The following is a 24347-nucleotide window of genomic DNA, read 5'->3' on the forward strand; positions in this document are numbered from 1 at the left end:
TTATATCTAACGCTCACGTATACATACACCTGCATTTTTAGAAATAATTGTAAATTTACTGCACATTTATTGTAAAAAAGGGTTGTCGATTTACGAAATCAGGTTGCAAATTTACAGTCGATCCAGCTAAGTCTTAAATTTACAATGAAAATTTTTGATTTTACTACAATTTATAGGAAAAGCACAAAAAAGTAATTTCAATTTACTTAATTGTGTAGTAAATTTATTGTATTTGCAAATTGAATAGACAGTAAGTATACGGCGAATTCACTATTGTGTATCCGAATAAAACTTCCGATACAGCGTAGGAAGATCCATACATAAATTTTTAACAGTGTTTGCATTTGTCCTTCATTTTGGCCGAGTGACTCGTTATGTATTATACGAAGCATTCCTTGTTAACGCTATCATTTTTCGCTTTGATTACACGTGAAATTCGTTTAATTAGGGTTAAAAAAAAATATTTTCCACGCATTTGGATTTAAAAATCTCAATCAATTCGCAGTATTTTCAACAGGTGCTAAAAACTGGCATTGTTTTAGAAAATTTCGCGTGGTAATCGAAAAGAAGTGGTCCAACTCATGGAGAATACTTGATACGTGAACTGATAAAACCTTTCGCAGAACGTTCGAGTTGAAAACGTGTAAAAACTACATTCGTGCAAATCGACACTAACAAAACTCGTTCGTCCCACGTGCCTGAGTGATGAGATTAAATTTATACCCTCTCACTGATCGATACGATCCGATCCATTAACCAGTAAAGTCTACACCCCCCTTTCCTCCGAATTATTCCCTTTAACACGAGCGAATCGAAATAACTAAATTAACGTACATTACACACGCTTCTAGGTATCTATTAGCCGTCCGTCGTATATAGAATCAACCAAATTTACCGACGGAATGTCGATTACAGACATGAGATAACGACCTATATGATACATGATCGAAACGTTCTCTGAAAACTTTTACACAACAGTTGACGTTTCGCCACTTGAATACAAAAACTTTCCGCTCAGGCTCCGGTATTTGGATTGTTGTTACAATCTTGATAGCAAAAGCATTGTACGCTTGATACTTGCGGTACAATGCGCGCGAGTATATATATATATATATATATACGCACACACACGGGATGCCTGAACGCTTTTGCGCCCTCGTGGGTGAATGTAAACCCGGGTGAAGACACACCGCCATTCGAGTCGTGACGGTGGTGGTGGTTGTATGGTGGGGATAACCGGAGGGTTGCTTGCCCTTGTATTGATTCACAACCCCTATTCCCACTATTCCCACCTCCGGAGGTTGGGAGGCGGGAGGCGGATAAAGAGGGCCGAAGCAGCGCCCCGCTCACCACTGGCGCAGGCCTCGGAATTTCCGAGTAAAAATTCCTGAATGCGGGAGCGAAATACCACGGAGAATTGGAAAAGGGTTCGGTGATGACGGTTGTGGGGATTTGCGCCGGGCTGCAGAGGTCGAAGAGCATGGGGGTCTGAGGGGCCTACGTGACTCGGTGACTATACCGTCCAGACGGATGGAAGGAAATGGAAAATGCGGAGGATGGCTCGCTGGTATTATTGGAAATGGAATTTATAAGTAATTCTTAGCTCCTCTTTCGGCTCCACTCATGCCGATACGCCCGATGGAATGTTGGGATTCTCTATTCAGAAACGGAACCCTTCGATGTTCCGTCGCGTTGCTTTTATATCGGATATTCAAGAATAATCATGAGTTAGAACCTGTGCGAGGATTTCAAAGTAATAGAAAAATTAATAGGACAATGATTTCATAGCCTGCCTTTTTTCTCCGGCCGTTTTTTTTTTTTCTTTCTTTTTTTTTCCCTCTATTCGTTCATCATCCGTAATGAAGAAAGCGTGCAATTCTCTGAATGCGTACGTTGAGTATAAGATTTCGCATCGGATCAAAATTTGGCGAATAAAAAACCGTGGGAAACGTGTCCGTGTGGTAAATATTACCAAAATTATTTCCCGTTGTACCTAATGATCGGTGGACCTGGAATTTTGACCGGTCAGTATCGAATCCATTGATTCAAAGGTAGAACTTTTCTACACCAAAAGTCTATTCCTTCAATCAATCTTCAACGCATATTCTCTGTCTTGAACCGAATCTAACGGTGTTGAATAATCGATGTGTCCATAAATTTAAAGTTGTGGAAGTTCGCAAGAGTGGATGCCTATGCCGTCGTCGTTGGATGTATCATGTCAAATTCATGTCTATGCGAATTACATTATAAGTTTCTTTATAGCGTGATTTTCACTTCAAGTATCGTTATTGTTTGAATATCTTTTTCCCATGCATAGCTATTTTTTCCTTAGAATCCATGGTTTCAGTCGGAAGAACGTAACTTCATCAGGTCTGTGGGTGAATTTCGGTAGGTAGAGTATTTTCAAACGTATAAACCCAGGTCTGACGGTACAATAATATTAATTTGAGACGTGTTGTACGATCTCTCCCACCCGTTTACGAGAAATGGACACAGAGGGTTAGAGTACGCTGTAAAAGAGGTTGATGTTAAAATTTACCAAAATTAGCCACCGTGATCTACTACACAATGTTTGTTTCAATTTGGAAATTCAACCTTGGATAGTGTCGGTGATGTACACCTGATTGACACGAATTATACTCTATAAAGTCCGCATCTTCATTTTCAACTATTTTCGATAACAGATACGCAGCAAATAAAGCAGATGTGCAAAATGAAAATCATCGAGTGCAAATTATAAATCACTGTAAAGGTGCCGAATGTGGAGAAAGCAAAAAGCTCTGCAAAGTCGAGCGAGGCTGAAGCGGGAAGGAGAAAAAAAGGGTCGAGGATAAATGGCGGAGGAAAATCACGGAGCCGAATGACACCTCGGTTGTACTTGCTCTAAGCTTTTCACAGAGTGAAACTTGTTAGCTTTATTGAAAACTTGAGGAGCATCTTCGACGCTCTGGTGTACCAATCCGCGATAGAATAGACGTCAAACAATCCAATTTGTTAGCATTACAGTCGACGTTTATTTGTCTGGTCGCTTTTTGAGTCTTATAGTTTGAATATTTTATACGAATTATTTGCGTTCATTAGTTGCAGCATCTATAATTTGTTCATCTTCAGCCTTACAGGGAATTCGAAATTGGTCTTCAAGAATTTTCGAAATCTTGCGTGAAATTTTCGCGTCAGAAATAGTAAATCCGAAGATACTGAATAATTTACGTAACACCTTTTACTCAATTAGGTTTTTATCTGTTTCTGACAAAAGTTTATAACTCTACTATTATTATTATTCAATATTGCAGTATCTTATTTTTCTTTCAAGCTCTCTAGCAAGCTTTGACAAAAATTGAGTGGTAGTATACTTTCGGTAAATTTCACAGAGCTGTAGGTATTGCAGGGTTTATAAAACACTTCTATCCAATCGACGCGGCGTTGAGAACCGTGGCGTTCCCTAGGAATTATTTTATTTCACTTAACGCAATTCTCTTCTGGGACTCCCGTTCATGGAATAGAGTCGTTAAAATTTAATAGAAAAACAAAGACTAACTAAGTGAATCTCCAATATTCGTGGTTATAATCAACCGTTCAACAATTTTCGTGTATAAGACTGTAAAATTGAACATGAAATTCCCCATTCGAATACTTGTTGAAAAACAAACGAAATTGGAATATTTTTAATTAACGGTATTTACACGAGCACCGATACAGTTTTTGCTATCATCGATAAATGCCTTACAATACCAAGTACACGTTTAATTTCACTCGTTCGAGCTCTTTAATTTCATCGCAGAGCTAATACTGGAACGAATTTGTTACAATTAATGAAATTAACTGTGATACGTATTGTTGGTAAATAGATTAAGGTCGAAGCTTCGTGGAGATAATCAGTTTAATTTATAGGCAGACCTTAAGTCTAATTGACAGGTTTGATTTAGAGTATACCCGCCTTATACGGGTTTTGCATCAGCTACTGGGATCTAAAACACATTTATCAAAGATCTCTGGTGTTGGCTTATTATATATGTTTGGCAATGCCGTTGTTAATAGGACGTCAATAAGTAATTAATCACTGGGCCAGAAGTGCTCTTTTGAAACTTGTTTACGACAACGATTGGAAACGCCTACTACAAAAGGGTATAACAACAGTGAGTACAATACTTAAACCATAAAATTGTATGGCGTTTATTACACAGCACAACGGAACGTTTTATATCGAAATGATATAACCTGTACAGATTATCTTTGAGAAGCTATCAATTTCAGAGGCATCTGAATAAGATCATCCATCAATAAATCGATTGTTACTATTTCCGTTAAAGCCTACTACAATACATTCAACATGAATTAATTACCAACCGCTTTGGATGACTTTGATTGATTGATTAACGAACGTCAAACTTGTGATTATTTTCATGTCATTTACGATTGCCAAGGTTAAATTGGTAAAAGTATCGCTCCGACATCATCATTCGAGAGGTTTTTCTTCAGGCCATGCTGTTCTGCTTGACCGGCATTTTCACTGAACAAACTTTGCGCGGAAACCAAACTTCGGATCGTATTTTTCCTGGGAAAGCGGTCAGTTATTCGATAATGAAGAGCGGCTGGGTCGAAGATTGCGGACTCGAATCACCCCTGGTCTCCGAATCGGGACGGCGATCTCATCTCGGGTTTACTAACGCGAATCCCACGTGTATCGAAAGATTTTTGAGTCCATATACACTGATTTTAGAATGTAACAGATAGACCTACTGATTCATGCAAAAACGTCGATGTGGTTAATTTTTATTTAAACAACACTGACCTTTATCTCCGCGTCTTATTTTCCCTTTAACGAATACGCTTGCTGCAAATTGTAATTTTCGTAAGCATACGCTCGACAACCGAAGACAAATTGCTGGACTTTATATTGATACTTTTGCTCAAGTATCGGCACCTACCCGCCGATTAGGGGTTATTGACGACCCGAATGCAAGCCAGGCAACCAAAGCCGTATGGTGCCCTCGAATCCCTTGTGGTAATGGCGTCGTGACGTAACGCAATCGCTAAATTTTCCATGCCTAACGCCTGTCCGTCTTATATCCTTCCGAAAGTTTGTTCCCCCGCATACATTTCACCCTCTTTCGGAGAATCGATACGTCTGCTTTCATCCAAACGTCATGTCTGCGCCGCTTCCACCGAGCCATCTTTACATTAGCTTTACGTCGCCCGTAAAGCCTGGCTTAGCAATTCCTGCGGTCCCTTTTATATTTCCATACAGAAACAGGATTACCCCGAATCTTACGTTTCGTTCGAAATTCTTACTACAGACAAAGGCGTATAATGGGTCGAATGAGAAACTTCAAGTGCTAGGCAAATGCTGTAAATAAGTCAAACGACTGTTACTCGTTTTCTGTTGACCAGATTTTTCCAAATTGACTTGAATATATTTTTAAAAATATTAAATTGTAGTACAATCGCAAAGTGCAAATATAATTGTTGACAACCATTCTTCACTCGTACTACCGTGATAACACAAATCTATTTACATCCACTTTGGAAGTAACTTTTGACAACTATTTCTGCAAATCTTTTTAGGTTATGTCTGGAGATCTCTATGGTGACTAAAGTGAGCCCAAAGACATTAGATTCGGATGAGAATTAACAGCGGAATTCAATCATTTCAAATGTTTCAATTATACGTAGCGTTTCTTAAATTCTTTATATCACAGCTTGCGTTATTCGAGTTTGCTCGGATTCACTTTTGTTACATAAGAAGGGATTATGCGTTTCATTCGTGTTTACTATCATTGGCGCAAATAATATTGTCTTTTTAACTTTTTATTCATACGGTCTTGGCCGTTCATCCTTATAAGCTTGGGAAGGACCCACACCTGATCCTTTGATGAAAATAACGTTTATGTAAAAAGTGTTGTACCTACGTTTGGATTATTCGAGACATTATACATGATTCGTGGAAGAACGCTCGGATCTTGACAAGAAGAGTAAAAAGCGCTGAATAAAAAGCTAATACAAGGACCCTTTCAGTCTTGGATACACGTGATATATTCTTCCAGCAAAAAACAAGTTTGTCGCATCACTTTCCAAGCCCACGGCGAAATATTGCCGTTTTATCACGTTACAGAGACATTTAGAAGATCCGCGACGAAGTATAATATCGCAGTCTATTTCCAGAGCGAGAGGAGGAAACTGTTAATAGCCGCGGTGCGGGAAAGGTCATATCAACCTCTGCTGGATTCCTTGAGAGGCCAATTTTCCAGCGAATTTCCCACTGTAATGTGACCCTTATCCATGAGCTGGGCGAATTACTTAGCGAAATTCTGTAAGATTCAGCGAGGCGCTGCTCGAGATCCGGTTCCGTACTACAAAGCAACGTGTGCCGCTCCTAAGATGATAATAAAGTCAGTTTGGTTGGCTTAACTCGAGTTGAGTTAGGTTAGGCCGTGATTCCATCCTCCGGTTAGCCACGCCTAGTGTTCCTAATGACGTTAGTGTCTAATTTTGTTTCCAGACAGTCGACAGCCGGCAAAATCTCTATTACGCGATCCTAGAAGTCAATCCGAGACATGATCAGATTTTTCATGGTGGCTATCGGCCGACGGAAGTCGTTAATTTATACTTGACCGTCGCGTTCGATTCGCGGCATTTCACAAAGTCTCGATCAAGATTGGAAGGTCGCGTTGCAAATCTGCTCCGAAGATATAGAAACACTTATCGGAAAGGAAATCTCTATTTTTCAACAATTTTTTAAATCGATCCTTTCTGAGATGTGGCTTTGAATTTTCTATTTGAAAAGTTTTAAAAATCTAAAGCATGTTAAAACCAAAAAAAAAAAAAATGGTTGATTCTAATATCGCAGAACGTAACCCCGTAGAATCGGAGTTCAACGCCTTTCCTAATTGACGCTGCAACTAACTATTCGCTATGAAATCGGTGTATTTAACAAAACTCGTTATTATTACTATCGTAATATTAACCCTACGTGTGTACATTTGTTTTTTATACCTTTAGTCCGTACGCTTTTTCGAAGACTTTTAAGCTTTCAATAAATCGGAAAAATCAGGGTTTCTTCTCAAAGTGTCTACTATATTATCCGAAAGTTGGCAGACACGAAAGTTTTGAAGTATTGTTGATAAAAATTGATATTCAGAAAACGTCTGTTCCTTGAAAGACCCGGTGTATAGACGGAGGGATAATTTTGTTCTCCGTTTTTTTCATCAACCTTACCTGTTGAAATTACGAACGGCAAGGTACGACCCATAGAAATATTTAAATGTGTAAAATAAAGGAGTGGGCCAATTTTTATACTTCTATTATTATTTGGCAATAAAAATCTGGCTAATGTTTGTTTACTGGATTTCTCATCTTGGCATAACACAGGATGAGATGTGGCCTGAATGATACGTGACACAGAGTTTTATCCCTAATATTCTAACATTCCACCTTATCAAATATGTATCGTTATGTTATTGTAACGTCGAATATTGGTTCGCCGTTATAAAATCGTTACAAATACAAATCGATTTTATTTATACAGTCTTCAAATTCGAATATTTCTCACATTTGTTAAATTATAACTTTGAAAGTCTTATTTTGTCCTGTGAATTCCATTCGCTAAGCAATTTGGAATTCCCAGAAAATTCCAGATTTTATGAACAAGAATCCTTTTCAGAATCTGGAATCGTTTGCTTTATTTTCATCGACAATACAGATTAGAAATAAACTTCTTTGCACTCGTTACTAACCAAGTTTTATTTATACCGAAGCATTTCATTGTTACATATTTCAATTATACATGTACATTTCATAGCAAACTAGCGACGATATCTTCGATTGCGTAATATCAACATTGAAAATTATTTTTAACTGGAACGTTTACGTTGAACAGGTTTTATTTGATTCGTTCAGCCAAATTCTTTGGAATTCAGATTCTTCCGGAGGCGAAAGATTTCTTTATAACTAAACCCATTCGATAATTCCAGAAAATTCTTTCTCCACTTGCTCATAATTATAATGCAATATAAAATGCATATCGAATGCGAACTGGACTTAAAAAAAAATCCTACAATTTTACTTCAAACACCTTATTGTAAAATCCAATTCAACTTATGGCTCCAAAAAATAACCTCTAAGGTCGTGTAACAACTAAACATGATTTCGTTATGATATAGTGAAGGATAAAGCAAGACGTGTGTCAATTCAGTCTTTTCACAGACTGACCCGTCGGACGCTGACCCATGTATGTGGGTGGGAGAAGGAAGTGTCAGGCATGTATGCGCTGTACATACCGTGTACAGTACGACTTCCTGCTTCATTCGATTTGACACCTGAACACCACATTTCGTTACATGCACACGAATACGTCGCTATTCATATCCGTTTGTCTCCGCTGATTGTGAATGAAATAATTGTATTCCAACTAAAAAATTAAGCGAGATTTCGTGACGACCGTTCATAGCAATTGGATTGACTCTCAATACTCCTGTACGTTTAGCCCAATTTTCAGGTCGGATGCAGACCAAATTTTTGTACGAGACTCGTTGTTCCATCGTTGAAAATGGTATTAGCGAAGTATCTGCTTATTTATGGGGTATTCCGTGCAATTCAATTTCTTTAAACTTTTTTAAGTGATAATAACATCTGTAAAGTCTCCAACTTACTTCTTTTTTTTTTTCAAATTTATCGAATCACTTTTAAGATACAAATATTCGCATCTTCTCGAAGTTTTATCTTCTCTGGAAATTTTGTTTGAAGTTATATCCATGACTTGTAAGCACCGTTTTAGCAACTCATCCCTGTCCCATTCTTCGCAGATAGGCTTTATCATTTTCTCCACGTCTTCGCGACAGGATTAAGGCTTATCCGTAAAATCATTCGTTGTTAAGGATCCCCCCTTTATTGCACGTTTCATACCGTTGACGGAATTATCAATATTTCGTCTCGCTAATCGATAGTATTTAGCAAGTTCATTTCCTTCTTTCGACGACCCCGACTCGTCCAATATTAAATCCCCGTCTTGTTGATGAAATCGAGGTTACAGACGAAGCGAAATATGCTTCGTTTTAGCAAACCTTGTTCGAATATTCTTTTCCTAACACATCGTTGCGACATAAAATCGTGAGTGCCGGTTTAGGAATATAAAATTTGCGCTATTACGTCTTGTCTTTCTCTTTTAGGTAAAAAATACATATCGCTTTAAATATTTCCTTCAACGAAGATTGTTGTCAACGCTGCCTTCTGTTGCATGAAGGCAACAACAGCTGTAGTGTTGGGTCGAAAACCCTGAACAATTTATCACCAGACCAAGCTGCGGCATGCGGATCCGAAACATTGCTGTCTAACTGCGGTCCGGTAATTGTTCTATTTTGCTGAAACCTCGTGGGCATTTTATGGGAACGAACTGCTATTATAACACGCCTGGGGAATACATCATGCTACATCAGCTGCAAATTCGACCGCAGGATACGGAGGACGCGTTTTGGCATCCCTGTTTGAATAATAATTGAATGATGAATTTGTCACGGAAATCAGCCCTGCGAAGCGTTCTAATTATCTTTGAATTACATATCCTCGGGCCTGCATAGAACTGCGTCATCTATGCGTTAACTTTAATCCGTAAGAATGCGTGGATCGCGTTTCATCGAATTGTTATAAAATTGGTAGAGGTATTTACACGCAAACCGCACGTATGTTATTTTATTTGTCTTCAATTCGGGTTCGCACGAATTTTAGAATTGTTGATCGTTACAATGTAGTTACGTCAATAAACTTCAACGTTTCAAACAAACACTCGGTTGGTTTTCTTTGGGTGCGAGAACACGGTATATTCCTAAAATGAGACAGGATAATACATTATATGCAAAAATTTTTGTGTGGAAGACTTCTGTAGACTGTAATTTGGTGTCAATCCAACGCTTGGCGATTAAAATTGTACCACAGTTGTCTACAACGGCCAATTCTAACACGATATTTTTTACACATCTTTGAAATAGTGTTTCTGATGAGTTTAAGACGAAATTCATTTTGGTTCGTTTATTAAACTTAAAAAAAAGTAAAATTATTTTTATGTAACGCGAGCATGTTTTATGCGTTTTTTCATCCGTGCTTTTCGTACACACGATACCCATTTCTACGACTGAAAATTGATTGTTAGTCTTTGGCTCGTAGGCGTGCTCACCTACGACTTATACATACCTTAAATCCTAATGACACTCCAATTGGATATTTTCTTACCGTAAAACATCCTTTCGTGCTTGTGCGACCGTATATATAAGCTGAGTGAAAAATCCAACGCACATTTTGAACTTACAAACGAATTACCAATAAATATTGTTGATCGACCGTGATGATGTTACATAAAAGGGATCGTTACAGCGACACCAAGATGGTTAATAGCAGCTAACGAATGCCTTGAAATTTTTGGTTGAATCATCGTCGATTAAACACAACGGACAATGCTATGCCAATGATTAATTGAGGCGCATCGTGGCACAGAATGGTGGTATAACGCATACGTATAGGAACAATAATTCCAGTTTACGTAACAACGAATGTACAAGGTAAATTATGTACGACAGATTAGACGCATTTGTATTATATTGCAACGATAATATTAGTGGCTTTGGTTATAACGATAACGATCGTTATTTTCGCTGTTGAAAAATTGCTTGACATAAATTCTCTAGTCATATTTCTTTCGGCGTAAAATCTTTATCTTGTATTATACCGTGAAAAAGGGAAATCGGCGTTCCACAAATCACGTCATAGCTCACATCAGTTACCGGGAATTTCCATCGGGGTCATAAAACTTGCAAAGTTGAGCAGTAGGCTGAAAAATATATTCATAAGCGTTTGAGTACCTACGTGAATCGTAAATCCTCGCTTTAAATCCGATATGAAGAATCCTTCCATATTCAGATTCGTACATTATAGCAAACCGTTTGAATTTCATTACTTTTCTCGTATTAGATTTGATAAAAATACTTATGTCCAATAACTGCTGTGACAATTATTATTTCTTCATTTCCGTATAGTAGAGTAATCGGAACTCTTTCAATTCACGAGACCAAAAATATATCCTCCCAACTTGCAACTAGGCTTTTATAAATAAAAGTATTCAATTTCGTACGTTCGAAGTATTCGACCGTAAAATAAGAATTTCAGAGTCAGATTCAATTGTTATTCTTTATAAGTCAAGTTCTGTACGTGTAAGAGTGACATTTATTCATGAAAATTCATTTCAGAAATGCGTCATACGATCTTTGACTGAATAAAATTGGAAAAACCGACTTTGCGAACCGTTTCGAGAGAATGAAACTATAATCAGAAACATGGCAATAACTATCTCTAAAACTCGATATGCCTCATACACTGAGAGAAATTTTTAGTTCCGATTACAGCTCAGTCCTTAACTATTTACATTTTTTTACCAAAATCGAAAAATATTGTTCTAGTTCCAAAATGAACATTAATTTCGTAGCTGTTACCAGAAAGTCTAGTATCCGTTGCTATTCTTTCTCGTCACGATCGCTGTTACCGTATTTTCTTGTGTCTGTTGCGAAAATTTAATGCTCGTGCAACAATAAATTGACATTGTCGCCTTATTTAACTAAAAAAGTATAGTAAACCTCACAAACTGATTTCGCGTTGCAATTACCAAAAAACGGATCGACAATAGCGCAAAATGGTTAAGCGCACCTCGTTTTTCGTAATCCCAACAATATTGAAACAGTTTTTTTAACGATACCTGTTTTACTGAATTTTTCTCCGTGTATTCCTCCCGCGACACGAAATTGCCCGACCCAAAATTTGAAAACGCCGTATCGATCATGCAAGGCCGCAAGACAGCCTTTTCACCGACCGAGCTTTTTCACCCCCGTTTCAAAGATCCCCGAATACCTACGCCATTGGCTTTGGCTGGGGGTTGCCGAGGGTTGTTCGCTACCAGACTTGCTGCCGGCTGTCCGCGCCGCTTTGCGGCACGTCTTCGTACTAGAGCGGCGCAGTCAGAACCCGGCCTAAAGCGATGGTAGACCATCCGAATCCTCCCTCCTTCGACACCAAGGCACTAGGTCACCCACAAAAGCATCTTAGCTAAGTTGTAAGTAGATACAGCCTGTCCTGCATGTCGCCTTCTCCTAGACACGCGTCGGAGACTCAGCCTGTAACTTATTTGCGACACCTGAAATTCGCCCGCGAGCAAAGTCAGCCGCCCTTGCAAGCTCTTCAATTTTTTAACTCGCATGAATATTTCACCGACCTTTCCGTCCAGCTTCCTCCCTGGTTCCCCGTGTTTCCTTTTCGAGAAATCAGCAGCTCGCAGCTCGCAGCGTGAAGCAAAGCTGTTGGGTTACAGCCGCCTACGCTTGTGTAAATTTAAACATATATCACGCACCCTAGACTCGTTGCCTAAACACCCAAGTCACAAACAGCTAACGATGTAATTTATCTACGAGAGGCAATTTTGGTCAGTTTTGACTTGCCGACAGCTTTATCGACAGCTTGTTGCTATGTGACAACCACCGATTGTGCGCAATCGTTGAACATCTTCTCGTCTCACGGCAACCGCCCAATTCTACTACCGACCGACGGAGAATAGAACTGCTTGACTACTCTCAATTTTACTGCTCTTCAAATTTATTCCCTCGTTGTTTTGACCGATGGCTCGTACAGCTGCTGTCACGTTCCGAAAGCTTTACTTCTAATTTTCTAAATTTATTTTACTTACGCCACAGCGGGCTTTGCGCCGAAGCATTACAAGTTACGAAAATCTACGAATATTGTAAGGGTTCCTAATCTGCGAAGACGTGATATATATAATACATCGATGATATACTAGCTCACGCTATTATCAATTAGCTCGACTCGATACGCGGTAATTAGTTCGAATTGTTGTTGCTGTTGTTGTTGTTATTATTATTATTATTATTATTTTCATGATGTAATTATTATATTCTGTAAATTATAATCAAATTTTTTGACAACCTTCGTTTCCTTTTTCTCAGACTAACAATAATTATAAGAGCTATCGGGGTTAAACTTAATTCCGACTTTCTTGAAACAGTCGCCTTCAAATCACTACACCTCTAATAATTTTTTTTTTATGCCAATACCGAAGGATCTCATTGTCAGACGTGTCGTGTTTGTTCGTTTCTCATTTTCAGATGCAGTAAGCTTGCTTTCGAAAAGAGAGCAGAAAGTCAAATGTGGAACATTTATAGTAGAAACTTACACCCATTTGCGTCACCTGTATAAAAGTATGATTTTTCAATCATAGCACGAATTTTAATTCGATCCAATCGTTAATACACAATTCTATCGCTATATATTCCTAATCGATTCTTTTGCACGAGGTTAAATTCGTTTGGAATAAAGTTTCTTAGGTAGAGTCATTCAATTTTTATTCATTCGTTTCTATTTCAATACCGCAGCGATTTTCTGTAGAATTTTTTTCAGGGCAAGTAAGTCAATCGCTGTAAATTTGATTCCTTCCAGCCATTTATTAATGCGCGAAGAAGTATATTCAACTAGTCATTCATGCTGTTATTTTCAATTGTAATTGTAGGATCAGAAAAACAGATAAGCCAGATTTGAACTTTCTATCGTTTCCAATTATTTACAATCTTTCCTCGCTTACTCGATTAGGCGAAACCTAACCGGGACCGGTTGAAACATTTTCTGGGAAATCACTGTTATCAACTATAATTTCAACAATCAGAATCAAAACAATCGTAACTGACATAGCAGCGAGAAAAATACTTACTTTTGTACACGAAATCACATTAAACAAGCACGTTCCAACACGAAAGCCGCTTCTTTCCCTCCTTACCCCCCTCCCCCGCACTATCACTATTACTTTTTGAGCTATTAGCGTTGTTTCAACCGACACCGGTCTCCTCTATCCTCAGTTAATGACAACCTCGCATCTTTTACGAGTCACATGTTTTTTTCATTCAAAAGGATTTTTGCGGCATGTGATTTCTTTATAAATCGATTCATGATAGCAACCATAACAGTATTGAGAGAAATTTTTAGTTCTGATGACCGCTCGGTCCTGAACTATATATATCTTTTACAACAATCTAAAAATATAATTCTAGGTACAAAATGAAAATTAATTTTCCAGTTGTTACCAGAATGTTTAGTATCCGTTGCTATTATTTCTCATTACGATCACTGTTGCTATATTTTCTTGCGAACTGTTTTATTCTTGAGCAACAACAAATTGACGTTAAAGTCTTGTTTAACTAAAAAGGCAGAGTAAAACGAACAAACTGATTTTGCGTTGCAATTACCAAAAAAGGATCGACAATAGCGCAAAATGGTTAGGCGTACCTCGTATTTCGTAATTCCAACAATATTCAAACAGTTTTTTTAACGATACCGGTTTTACTCAATTTTTCTACTTACTGTATCAAATGAAATTTTTCTCTGTGAGTATGTACAGGTATATACTTATTCTATAGCTATTCTTAATTTAACAAGACTGAATCTCACAAGACTGGTCCTATTGTTGCCCCCAGATAATAAACATCAGTCTCCGGATGTGTCTGTAAGAATTTATTACACCGTCGTTTACAAAAATTTTAGCACACTCGCGTAACGCTCAAGTGCTTTTTTCTTTGTTCGGGAAGATCGATTTCGCGTAAAATTTCTGACCCCTTCAACACGTTGACTCTTTCACCGATTCCTCGCTCTCACGACAAAAGTTCGTGACTCCTTCTCTCGGCACCCAGCGATACGATCCTGCGGTAAATTGAATTACTTTAAAGGCACGACGCAGGAAAGCCCAAAAGAGAGAGAGAGTATAGCTATAGAGTCACGATTCAAGTCGTTTATAGAAACCAAATAAAACCCATCGCGCACCCACCAAAGCCGCTTACTCTTCTTACAGCTTATACGAAGATTAAATCGATCCTCGTGATTTTACACCGTGCGCTTCCGTGAAAGACTCGACCTCACCGCCAGCTGATAGGAAACCGAAGCTTATACTTTTTTGGTCTATTCAGCCATATCTAAAAAGATATTCGTATCTCACTGATCGAGTCTGCGTCAGCTGCAAAATAAATATTTTCAGAAATTGCGGTACAAACCTAAAATTGAACTTCAAATTCATATCGGCTGACGTTGATTCTGAAGCTTTTATCGTAAACGCGTACTGTGTGACACTGGTCTTTGCAATAGTGACAAATCAATGAAATCAAATTTGATTTTGCACTTACTGCATATGCATATTCCTACGACTTATCTTTGCCAACTTCAAAAAAAGGTAGAGCTTGCACTGTGTACCTGGTTCGGATACCCACTTGTACAAAAAATCATTGCTTTTGGTGCCAAGTTGTTTGTAGACATATAAGATTCTTTTTCACACGTCATTATCATCATCCGATGTTCTTGTCTTGGTTTATCTCTTCAATGGTTACAGTAATGGCGTTCCAATAACATGAGAGATAATTCCTTAGTAAAAACAAAAGCTATAAATAAGGTGATTATTTAATAAATACATAAGTCATGCAAGTCAAAGGTTCAGTCATACCGATACCGAGAAGAACGCTTTGTTAGGATCCAACACCGTTGGTAGAGCTTGAAAGTTTTAAAAATACATGATATATTTTCAGTAAAACTAATAACGAAACCCCTGATGTTCGGAAAGGTCAAAGTCAGTATACCACTGATCCCCAGATCCTTCTATCAACACGAGTCCCCACAGACAGCCTGCGGTTCAAGAAGTTTAGTCTAGTGATACAAAAAGAAGACTGTAGTAACGAAAGAGGGAAACGGAATGTTACTCATACAGGACTCGTCTGCCCTAACCACAGAGTCGTGAACTGACTCGAAAAGAAACAATCACAATTACTTGGAGCCTTAATATCTTCATTACAGTTTCCTTCGTTACTCGGAAACGAAAATTTAAACTAGGTTGTTCTTGCAATGGTTCATGCACAAAAAGTAAGACTGCTGGATGCCAAAAAATGCTGTGTCAAACCGAGAAGAGATGCCTACTGCTATTACCAAAATATCTAACGTCGCGTTGCGTGGATGAAATTACTCGTATTATATGATTTGTGTAATATCTTCCCAGTTATTCTCAAAAATCATGATCATCAACGGGAAGAAGAACATCAACTGCTCGTTTTTATTCCGCAATCAGCTTTCTAGAAAAAGAACTTCCACAATTCAATCTTCCTACCAAATTTTCTGCAATGCGATATCAGTCTAGGCGACTTTAGCTTCTGAATTTTATACACTGAGAAAAATTTCATTTGTTACAGTAACTAGAAAAATTCAGTAAAATAGGTATCGTTAAAAAAAACTGTTTGAATATTGTTGGAATTACGAAAAACGAGGTACGCGTAACCATTTTGCGCTATTGTCGATCCTTTTTTGGTAATTGCAACGCGAAATCAATTTGTTCGGTTTACTCTACTTTTTTAGTTAAACAAGGCTTTAACGTCAATTTATTGTTGCACAAGCATTAAATTTTCGCAACAGTTACTAGAAAATATAGCAACAGTGATCGTAATGAGAAAGAATAGCAACGGATGCTAGACTTTCCGGTAACAGCTAGAAAACTAATTTTCATTTTGTACCTAGAACTATATTTTTCGATTGTGGTAAAAAATGAAAATAGTCAAGGAATGAGCGGTAACCGGAAATAAAAATTTCTCAGTGTACGAATGTCTTCGCTGCCATGTGCGTTGTAGGCCCTGTTTGCCCTCGTTCACCACAAACCCACATGTGACACACCCTGACTCGCGCCCCTTGTTTCGAAGACTAAAAATACAATTCAAACAAATCAACAAACTTGCGCTCGGACCGAACTCGGTCACGAGTCTAACGGCGCCACGATCGTAATTAAAGCACCCAGACCACTTGACCTCCGGTGAACCCTGGTCAGCCACGGTTGGTACTTATCGTTAGGGTCGAGTTTATACTGGCAAAAACCGTTTCTGTGCAGTTGTGAATCCAGTCTCACCACTACTTCACTACTAATTCGATTTTCGAATAACAGCTAGTAATCTACGATCATTTATTTGCTTTACAGTCCTTTCGCTGTATGTATTTAGTTTCACTTGAAGTCCCGTGCAATGCTAGCGAGTCTATAATTCGCAAGATGATTTTTGCAACGATGTTTTCGACTTTAATTAAGTAGATATTCGTAAATCCTTACCGTCGAAGTTTAGAAAGAAACTTGGGTGTACTCGAATCCTCACGCTTGAACAGCCGAATGTCCTCGACTTTATCCTATCAGACATGAAGACCATCAGAGTCTGCGACGCTCGTTTGTCCGAGACCCTTTTTTGCCACTGTGATAATGTAAGTCGAAGAAATGGACAACATTAATCCAAATTACATAGCTTCTGTCGGTGACTCGAAGCCGTTTGCTGAACAAATTAACAAAAAGTTTATATACATATAGCGCAACGGATCCCTTCTCCCCGAGACCTTTCATTAGGAAAAATTTTGTAATCTCGAAATTCTTCCGAATAATGCCACGGACTGATGAAATATTCAATGTGAATTATACTTAAATATTGATAAGTTATACAAGTATGAAATAATATGTTATTATGTTGCAGAAACATTGTTGCGATATAATTATGCTCGTCATGTACCGAAAAACTTTGGTGGGCGTAATTTGTTTATACGTCCAAAGAAGGGTTCTTTTAACAAAGATGGAAACCTGTTTTATGTTGCGACAGTTATCGCAGTCGTCTTGCTTGACTGATATATGCGGTGGTTATATACCGAGAATTGATTGCTTCTTGAATGAGTTCACGACTTATTTTTACCTTGACCCTCACCGATACAAATGCTCCTGTTTTGCGGTATCATCGATAATAAGATAACCTTTTCTTTTTATTTAACGAATGTCATATACATGATGCAGTCAGTCGGATTTACAATTCATCAGAATATTTATAGTATTGTGATTACCAGTTTCATCACTTTATTGCTAGCCATTAACAAGATAATTCAACTTGAATAACAATTCTTGAGGGGTTTTAATCCACATGCGAGTTCTTATTAAGTGGCGTGTAATTCGGCGAGACTGTAAAAGCCTTGCTATCATAACTTAGAATTGGATTCACGATTTCGAATTTCAGAATTTCACGACCAAATTTGAATTCAGTAACCCATTGAACCCTCGGAAGCCAGATTTCACGGTTATTATTTCGCGTGTAATTCACGCTGTATTCGCATTAATCGACTTCCAAAATTCATTTTTTACGATTCAATTTTTATTCGCTAATGTTTTCACTCCTCAACTTAATGTGCTGGCATTCTATGCTATTCTTTAAAGGTTCTTAAAAATTTATAGCGCGAATAATTTTTGCACTCCTGTGAACATTTTGTTTCGAGGATCATGAATGTTTGGCGTGACATATTTTAAATATTATTTGCTTTTTCTCGCAGGGCACCAAAATTTGGGTTATATAATCTAACAATAAAGATATAAGTTTATTAGGAACAACTTTCCGATGCATATTTTTCATACAATCCCTATAGGTATTGACATCTTTTGTGTCTCACAAATACATCAGATGTGGTGACTTATGTAGTAATATAACTATTGACCATTCATTTTTCCACGTAATAGTACAAATTACAGCTATGTAAGCACTCGTGAGAAAATAGCTCTTGTTCGTAAGAAAAGAAAACAATTCTCAATAAGAAAAGTTCATTCATAATATCTTCTCTTAGTATATTTTAGCCGACAGGTATTTTATACCTGGCGCATTCTGTAGGATCCCTTTGGATATCTATATTGTTGTCTTTTTTTCTTTTCCCGTACAGAAGGATCAACAACAGCAGAGCAGCAAAGAAAGGTCGGCGGGGAGCGTGTCGTACAATTCATACCTAGACGACGACATTTACTTGGAAGATCAAGGGGAATTCGAAGGATCAGGTCGCGGGGGCGGTGAAGTTCGCGACGATCTCGAAGCCTCCGGAAGTGGCCTCGGTCCTGACGATGAGGATGGTGAAGACGGCAGATGTAAGACATGGGCCTTGAACCCTTTTAGCCCACTCATATGCTTTGAAGATAGCAGAAATAGCGTCGATTTCTCTGTCTCATTTCGAAGTTGAAGGTCTTATTTTTATCGAGACTTGGGATAAGATATGCAAATTTTTTCTTCGTTACGATAAAAATTTAGTATCAAATGCAGTCCATTTTTGCTTGGTGTTAAAGGCGAAGGTAAATACGTTTCAAATATAGTCTTTCACCTTTAAAGAGATGCTATACTAGATTTCGACATGGACTTAGTTATCCCTGAAAGAAATGAGGATACATATTGAAGTGCAATTTTCACTGTGACGATGGTTGATTGACGAAACTATAATGCAGCAAATCTCGCTCGCCCATTTGGGTATTTTTAAGGTCACTATATTTATATGATTCTAAACTAAAAATTTGGGAACGTGAAATAGCGGATCCAGTACGGGAGACGAAAATGGAAAGAGTCAATTGATTTGGATGAAACTCGATTATACGCGAAAGTTTTTTGTGTGGTTGATTGCGTGTTTGAACTCGAAATTAAAAAATTCAAAATAGCAGATATACAAAATCAGCCATTTCGAATTTACAAACTAAGATTTCGGATTCGTAATGAGTGACGTCAGAAACTCCGAGGGCATAATCGACTTTCATTAAAATAAATTGACTTCTTGTATTTTCATCCACCATATTGAATTTCTAGTTCAGAATCACAACATCGCTCAACACGAATTTTGAGTCTCGGTTCTAGATTTCAGATTTTGATTTCTGTCACGTAACTAATAGACGAAAAAAATAGTTTTATTGAATAAGGTTTGCTTTTTATTTCAACGTGCTGCTACCTGCTGTTTATACTATCAACCAAAAACTTCAAGACTTATTTATCTACGGAAAAAAGACATAAGCAAACTTTATAAGTAATAAATGAAGATTTTGATTATTATTCGATGTACAGAATCAAAATTTATTCATTTAAAGATAAGCTCCAAAAAAAATTTTTTCACTTGACCTCCGTAATCGGCAACCTACGACACCCCCGATTTCCAAGTTTTGCGTCAATCCGAACCAAGAAGAAATTTATGTATATCCCAAATCAGTAAATGTGCAAGCTTTGTTGCATCATGACTTTGTCAAGATGGATGACACAGGAATTTCACATATAGGTATATATGATGATCTTCATTTTTTACGCAGAACACTGCCAAACGGACTTACCATCCGCGAGTTACGAGGCACGATGTGTATGGCACGCTTTGGTCGAGCTTGAGATGCCGCAAAGCTCTTTACCGACCGAGCGATTTTCGTGCAGCCACAATAGCCATAGCTGAAGGACTTTCCCAAATTTTATAAGTAATGAAGAGTAAAATTTCATAGCACTATTCTCAAGAAATATTTATGCCAGTAAAGTTAAAGTATTAGAGCTGTGAATGTCAGTCCTAATTTAGAACACAGTTTACCTGCCGTAACTTTTGCATAAAAATAGTGCTGTGATGCGTATAATTAAACTCGGAATTACTTATTACAAGGTCCGGAAAAGTCTCCCAGGTATGAAATATTGCTCGGAAGTGCGTATGATACAAAAGTCCCTCGGCCCGTAAAAATAGGACGGTTAATGTAATAAAGTCCAGTCGAGACAGACATTCAAATTTCCATTTAAGGCTATTTTTATGTCTATCCCGACTGGACTATTTACTTGAATTTGCAGTTTCTAAATTTTGTTTACATGAAGAAGAAACTTTTTAATAAAATTCAATTGGCCCAAGTTCAACTTTCTAACTCTGATTTCATTGTTTTCTTATTCGACCAACTTTTTCACTAGACTGTACAAACCAGCATCCTTAACTGCGACGTACTGTAAATTGAAATACAATTTCAACGCTTTTCCGTACTCGGCATTCACGCCTAAATGACTGGCATTATAAAATAAATACCATCCAGCCGATGATCTTATAAAGTTATTATAAAGTTATAACGTTAATTACCAATCTTGGAATGCTTCCTGTAAACGTTGCGGTCTTCCGTTCGACTCATTACATACCGAGAAATAACTCAGCCAGCATGGACCGGCGCACATGTTGACTCAACAGCTGAGAAGTACGTGGACAGGAAAACGTGGCTAATGACGAATGCGAGCGGACTGATACGGAATCAGATCGTGTCGCGAATCTGAAGTATACGAGACACAATTGAAACCGATATTAACGGAAAGGAGGAGCAAAAGTGCAAAGAAAATTCCTGATTTGGTATTCATCTTTTTACTCGTTGTCAGGAATTTGTGTGCCGTAATCCAACAAATTTTTCGTAGTTTTTCGAGACTTTTGTTCTATAATTGCCTAAACCCAACAGATCTAGAGACATCGAGTCGTAACAAAATGAGTGTGTGTGTGCGCTTTTTTTAAACTGTATAGGCACTGACAATGAGTTTGCACTGTTTCAATATTTTTTTCAAATTACAAAATCGCAGCTTTCAACATTCAACCAAAATTTAAATCGCAAAGTTCTACCGAAATTACACTATAATTATTGTCAAGAATGGATAAGTATCACTCATTTTTACTGGTATCAAAGCCTACTTCACGCACTGATGTGAAAAATACTGAGCAGCAAAATTCCACGTGCAAAGAATGTCTTATTTGACACACCAATAACACCACAAAATGTATTCCCACAGTTGTTGATAGTTGAAGTACATAAATGCATTCTCTGGCGTTGTTGTTGCGCGAAACTAAAAATTCTTTGGATGATTGTATTTGGTATTCTACGTAAAATTGCGCTACCGTCGATTTTTTTCGCGTCAGTAATATGTAAGCTTTGATTATATGATTATATCAAAGTAAGTGACACTTTACGCGATCGGTAAAATCTAGTCATATTTGTATTATGTACGTATTCTTAGAATTAATAAGGAGTAAAATGACGTACCACTAAATTCTTATTTTTTTACGCAATATTCACGCTGAATAAGTGTAATAAGAATCACATACACAAGCGGACTAGTTTACTTAACATGAAAATTTCATTAAAATACTGCTGTAATGTGCATTGAAATCGTTGCAAATTTTTGGGTAAAACTTTATGTAGGCTGATTTTTCTTTGTTGTACTGAGAAATTCGATATTTCCTTCTAAAGCCTATGCATATCGATATAAACCTAATAATATCATAAGATATACCATGAGTATTTTGGTACAACATATAAAGTTGCTTATCGTCAAGCCAATTTTTAAAATTGATATCGTGTTGAATCAAAATTTATACATTTCAGCATTCATCCCAACGAGAAAAGAAACAGTGCCAAAGAAGGTTGAAACAAAGGCCCCTTACATCGAAGATACCGTCGTCAAAACAAATCAGGTGAGTTATTCAACTTGACAATTGAGTTCAAAAGCTGCACATTACTTTCTCTGTAAAGGCATGGCAGATATAGATGTATGTGTAGTAGGTTGTTGTTTTTTTTTTTTTTTTTAATTTTTTTTGTACTTGCTGTATAAAAAGTAAGTTTCAATCTCTCAGACAGACCACATCTGGCTGAAATAGTTATTATAATGTCAAACTATAATATATTGAAATATCTCGGCAATAATATCGTCTTTGATTAATTTTTCCTCCATGACACCTGAATGAATGATTAAATCGTCACATATTGAATAATTAAAGGGGAAAAAAAAACCCGGATAGTCTGTAATTAGTTATGTAAAATTTCATGGTAGTTAATTTATTAAATATTTATGTTACTGCAATTGGAATGTAATATACGATAATTCTGAACGATTTGGAAACTACATTATTTTGTCTCTACATTTTTTGTTGAATCAGTCTTATACTTTTCGATCAAAGTTAATCCTCTCTTTGCAATGTCGTGAACAACCTACAGAGTTTTTAATGAGTCTGAACATCTGAAATAACTCTCGTCTTTTTCCCACAAATCAGAGTTGATGTTAAGAAAATGAAATGAATCTTCAATAAGTTAATCGTCAATAATATAACAATTTGATCATTTATTCAGGCTTCGCGAAGATCTATCATTCAAAGAAGGCATGCTTGTCAAGATATTTTCATGTATTGAAGTTCAATATTAAATTGATTATTCCATCACGGTGGCAGATACAAAATCGCTGTGCGACACCTCTTAGATTTCGTTCGCAGACCTATTCTTCGACGTAGCCTTTCTGGGAGACCAAGCTTCACTGCGTTTCTGGCCGGATCTCGGAAAAAAATTTTAAAAAACAAATTTGAAATAGTCTAGTGTGTTAGATTTATGCTTGCATCTGTGAGTATTGAATGAAAACTTTCGTATGAAACCAAAATATTACGTTACAAGTGATCAATAGCCGACTCTTGACGAAATACAAATTTTCTCTTGCTGCAGATTCGTGACAGCAATTCTTTAAGTATAGATATTTCAAATTTTGGAGCCTTTGAATAACCTGTGTCTACACGTAGATACTTTACATATCTTTAGCCCAAACGTACTATTTATTATACACTTTTTTCGTATGCTACCAATACTAAATATAGGCTTTAAATTTCATTCCCCTTTCAGCCTGTCATTGAGACAGTAAACAAACCAGATACCGGAGTTGATGTGAATGAGCCTGCGGGCGAATACGACCACGACGAAGACACCGGAGACAGTAGCGGCCCTGACATGAATCCTAAGCAGGAAGACCGTGCAAGTTCCTTCTTTGCACAACCTGGCGTCTTGGCTGGTAAGCTTTTGCAATTATTACCATCTTTTACGGTTTCCTCATATCAAGATTCTCACGTATGATGTGTTACAACACAAAAAACTGTTTGACCCACCGCTCGTTACCTGGTGAATTCAAGACTTCGGAGGAGAGTTATCGAGAAAAAAGTTTTCAAAATCACTTTGCTTGTTATATTTTATACATCATATATTTCTGTATTTGAGTGAATGCTTACGGTTATTAGGGAGAGTATTCTTTAAATGCCAGTATTTTGAGGTAAAATATCTCTGTTTTTACCCCGAAGGTGTGATAATTTCACTGCACTATATTTGGTGAAACCGCCCAGATCAAGTTCATCCTAATATCAAAAATAGTTAACAATGATCCTTAGAAATTTCCTTGAAAAAGACATAAGAAGAAGGGTTTTGGACTTACAAGATACTAATTGTAAATATAATTACGAAACAGTAGTATCTGAATGAAAATGCCTGAGGTACTAAAAATGCAACATTATTTATTGAAATCAAAACTTGGAAAGCAGTCAATGCATACTGTGAAATGGTCTCATAAAAGAATGCAGCAACTTTGAAGGGTAATTAATGATTAGGAGCAGTGCTCCTATCTCACACTATACTTACTTAGAGCGCAAGAATCACAGACTTATTTCGGTAAGAT

General features: G+C 37.4%; 2 protein-coding genes across 4 annotated transcripts in view; one reads left to right on the forward strand and one right to left on the reverse strand.

The window, feature by feature from the left end:
- The window catches only part of LOC124181471 (heparan-sulfate 6-O-sulfotransferase 1), a 520983-nt gene that overhangs the window by 173404 nt on the left and 323232 nt on the right, over positions 1 to 24347 (reverse strand). The gene's annotated exons all lie outside the window — the stretch shown is intronic.
- LOC124181487 (syndecan) overlaps positions 1 to 24347 on the forward strand; it is a 98969-nt gene that overhangs the window by 71013 nt on the left and 3609 nt on the right. The window contains exons 2-4 of one of the 3 annotated variants that reach the window (XM_046568108.1): positions 18787 to 18985; positions 22250 to 22338; positions 23528 to 23693. In XM_046568108.1, coding sequence (XP_046424064.1) covers positions 18787 to 18985; positions 22250 to 22338; positions 23528 to 23693 — 454 coding nt within the window. Of the gene's footprint in view, positions 1 to 18786; positions 18986 to 21100; positions 21229 to 22249; positions 22339 to 23527; positions 23694 to 24347 lie in introns of those variants that run through there. The other 2 variants (XM_046568110.1, XM_046568109.1) reach the window with 2 other exon arrangements.

The sequence above is a fragment of the Neodiprion fabricii genome, chromosome 4, assembly GCF_021155785.1.
Source record: "Neodiprion fabricii isolate iyNeoFabr1 chromosome 4, iyNeoFabr1.1, whole genome shotgun sequence".
Classification (NCBI taxonomy): Eukaryota; Metazoa; Arthropoda; class Insecta; order Hymenoptera; family Diprionidae; genus Neodiprion; species Neodiprion fabricii.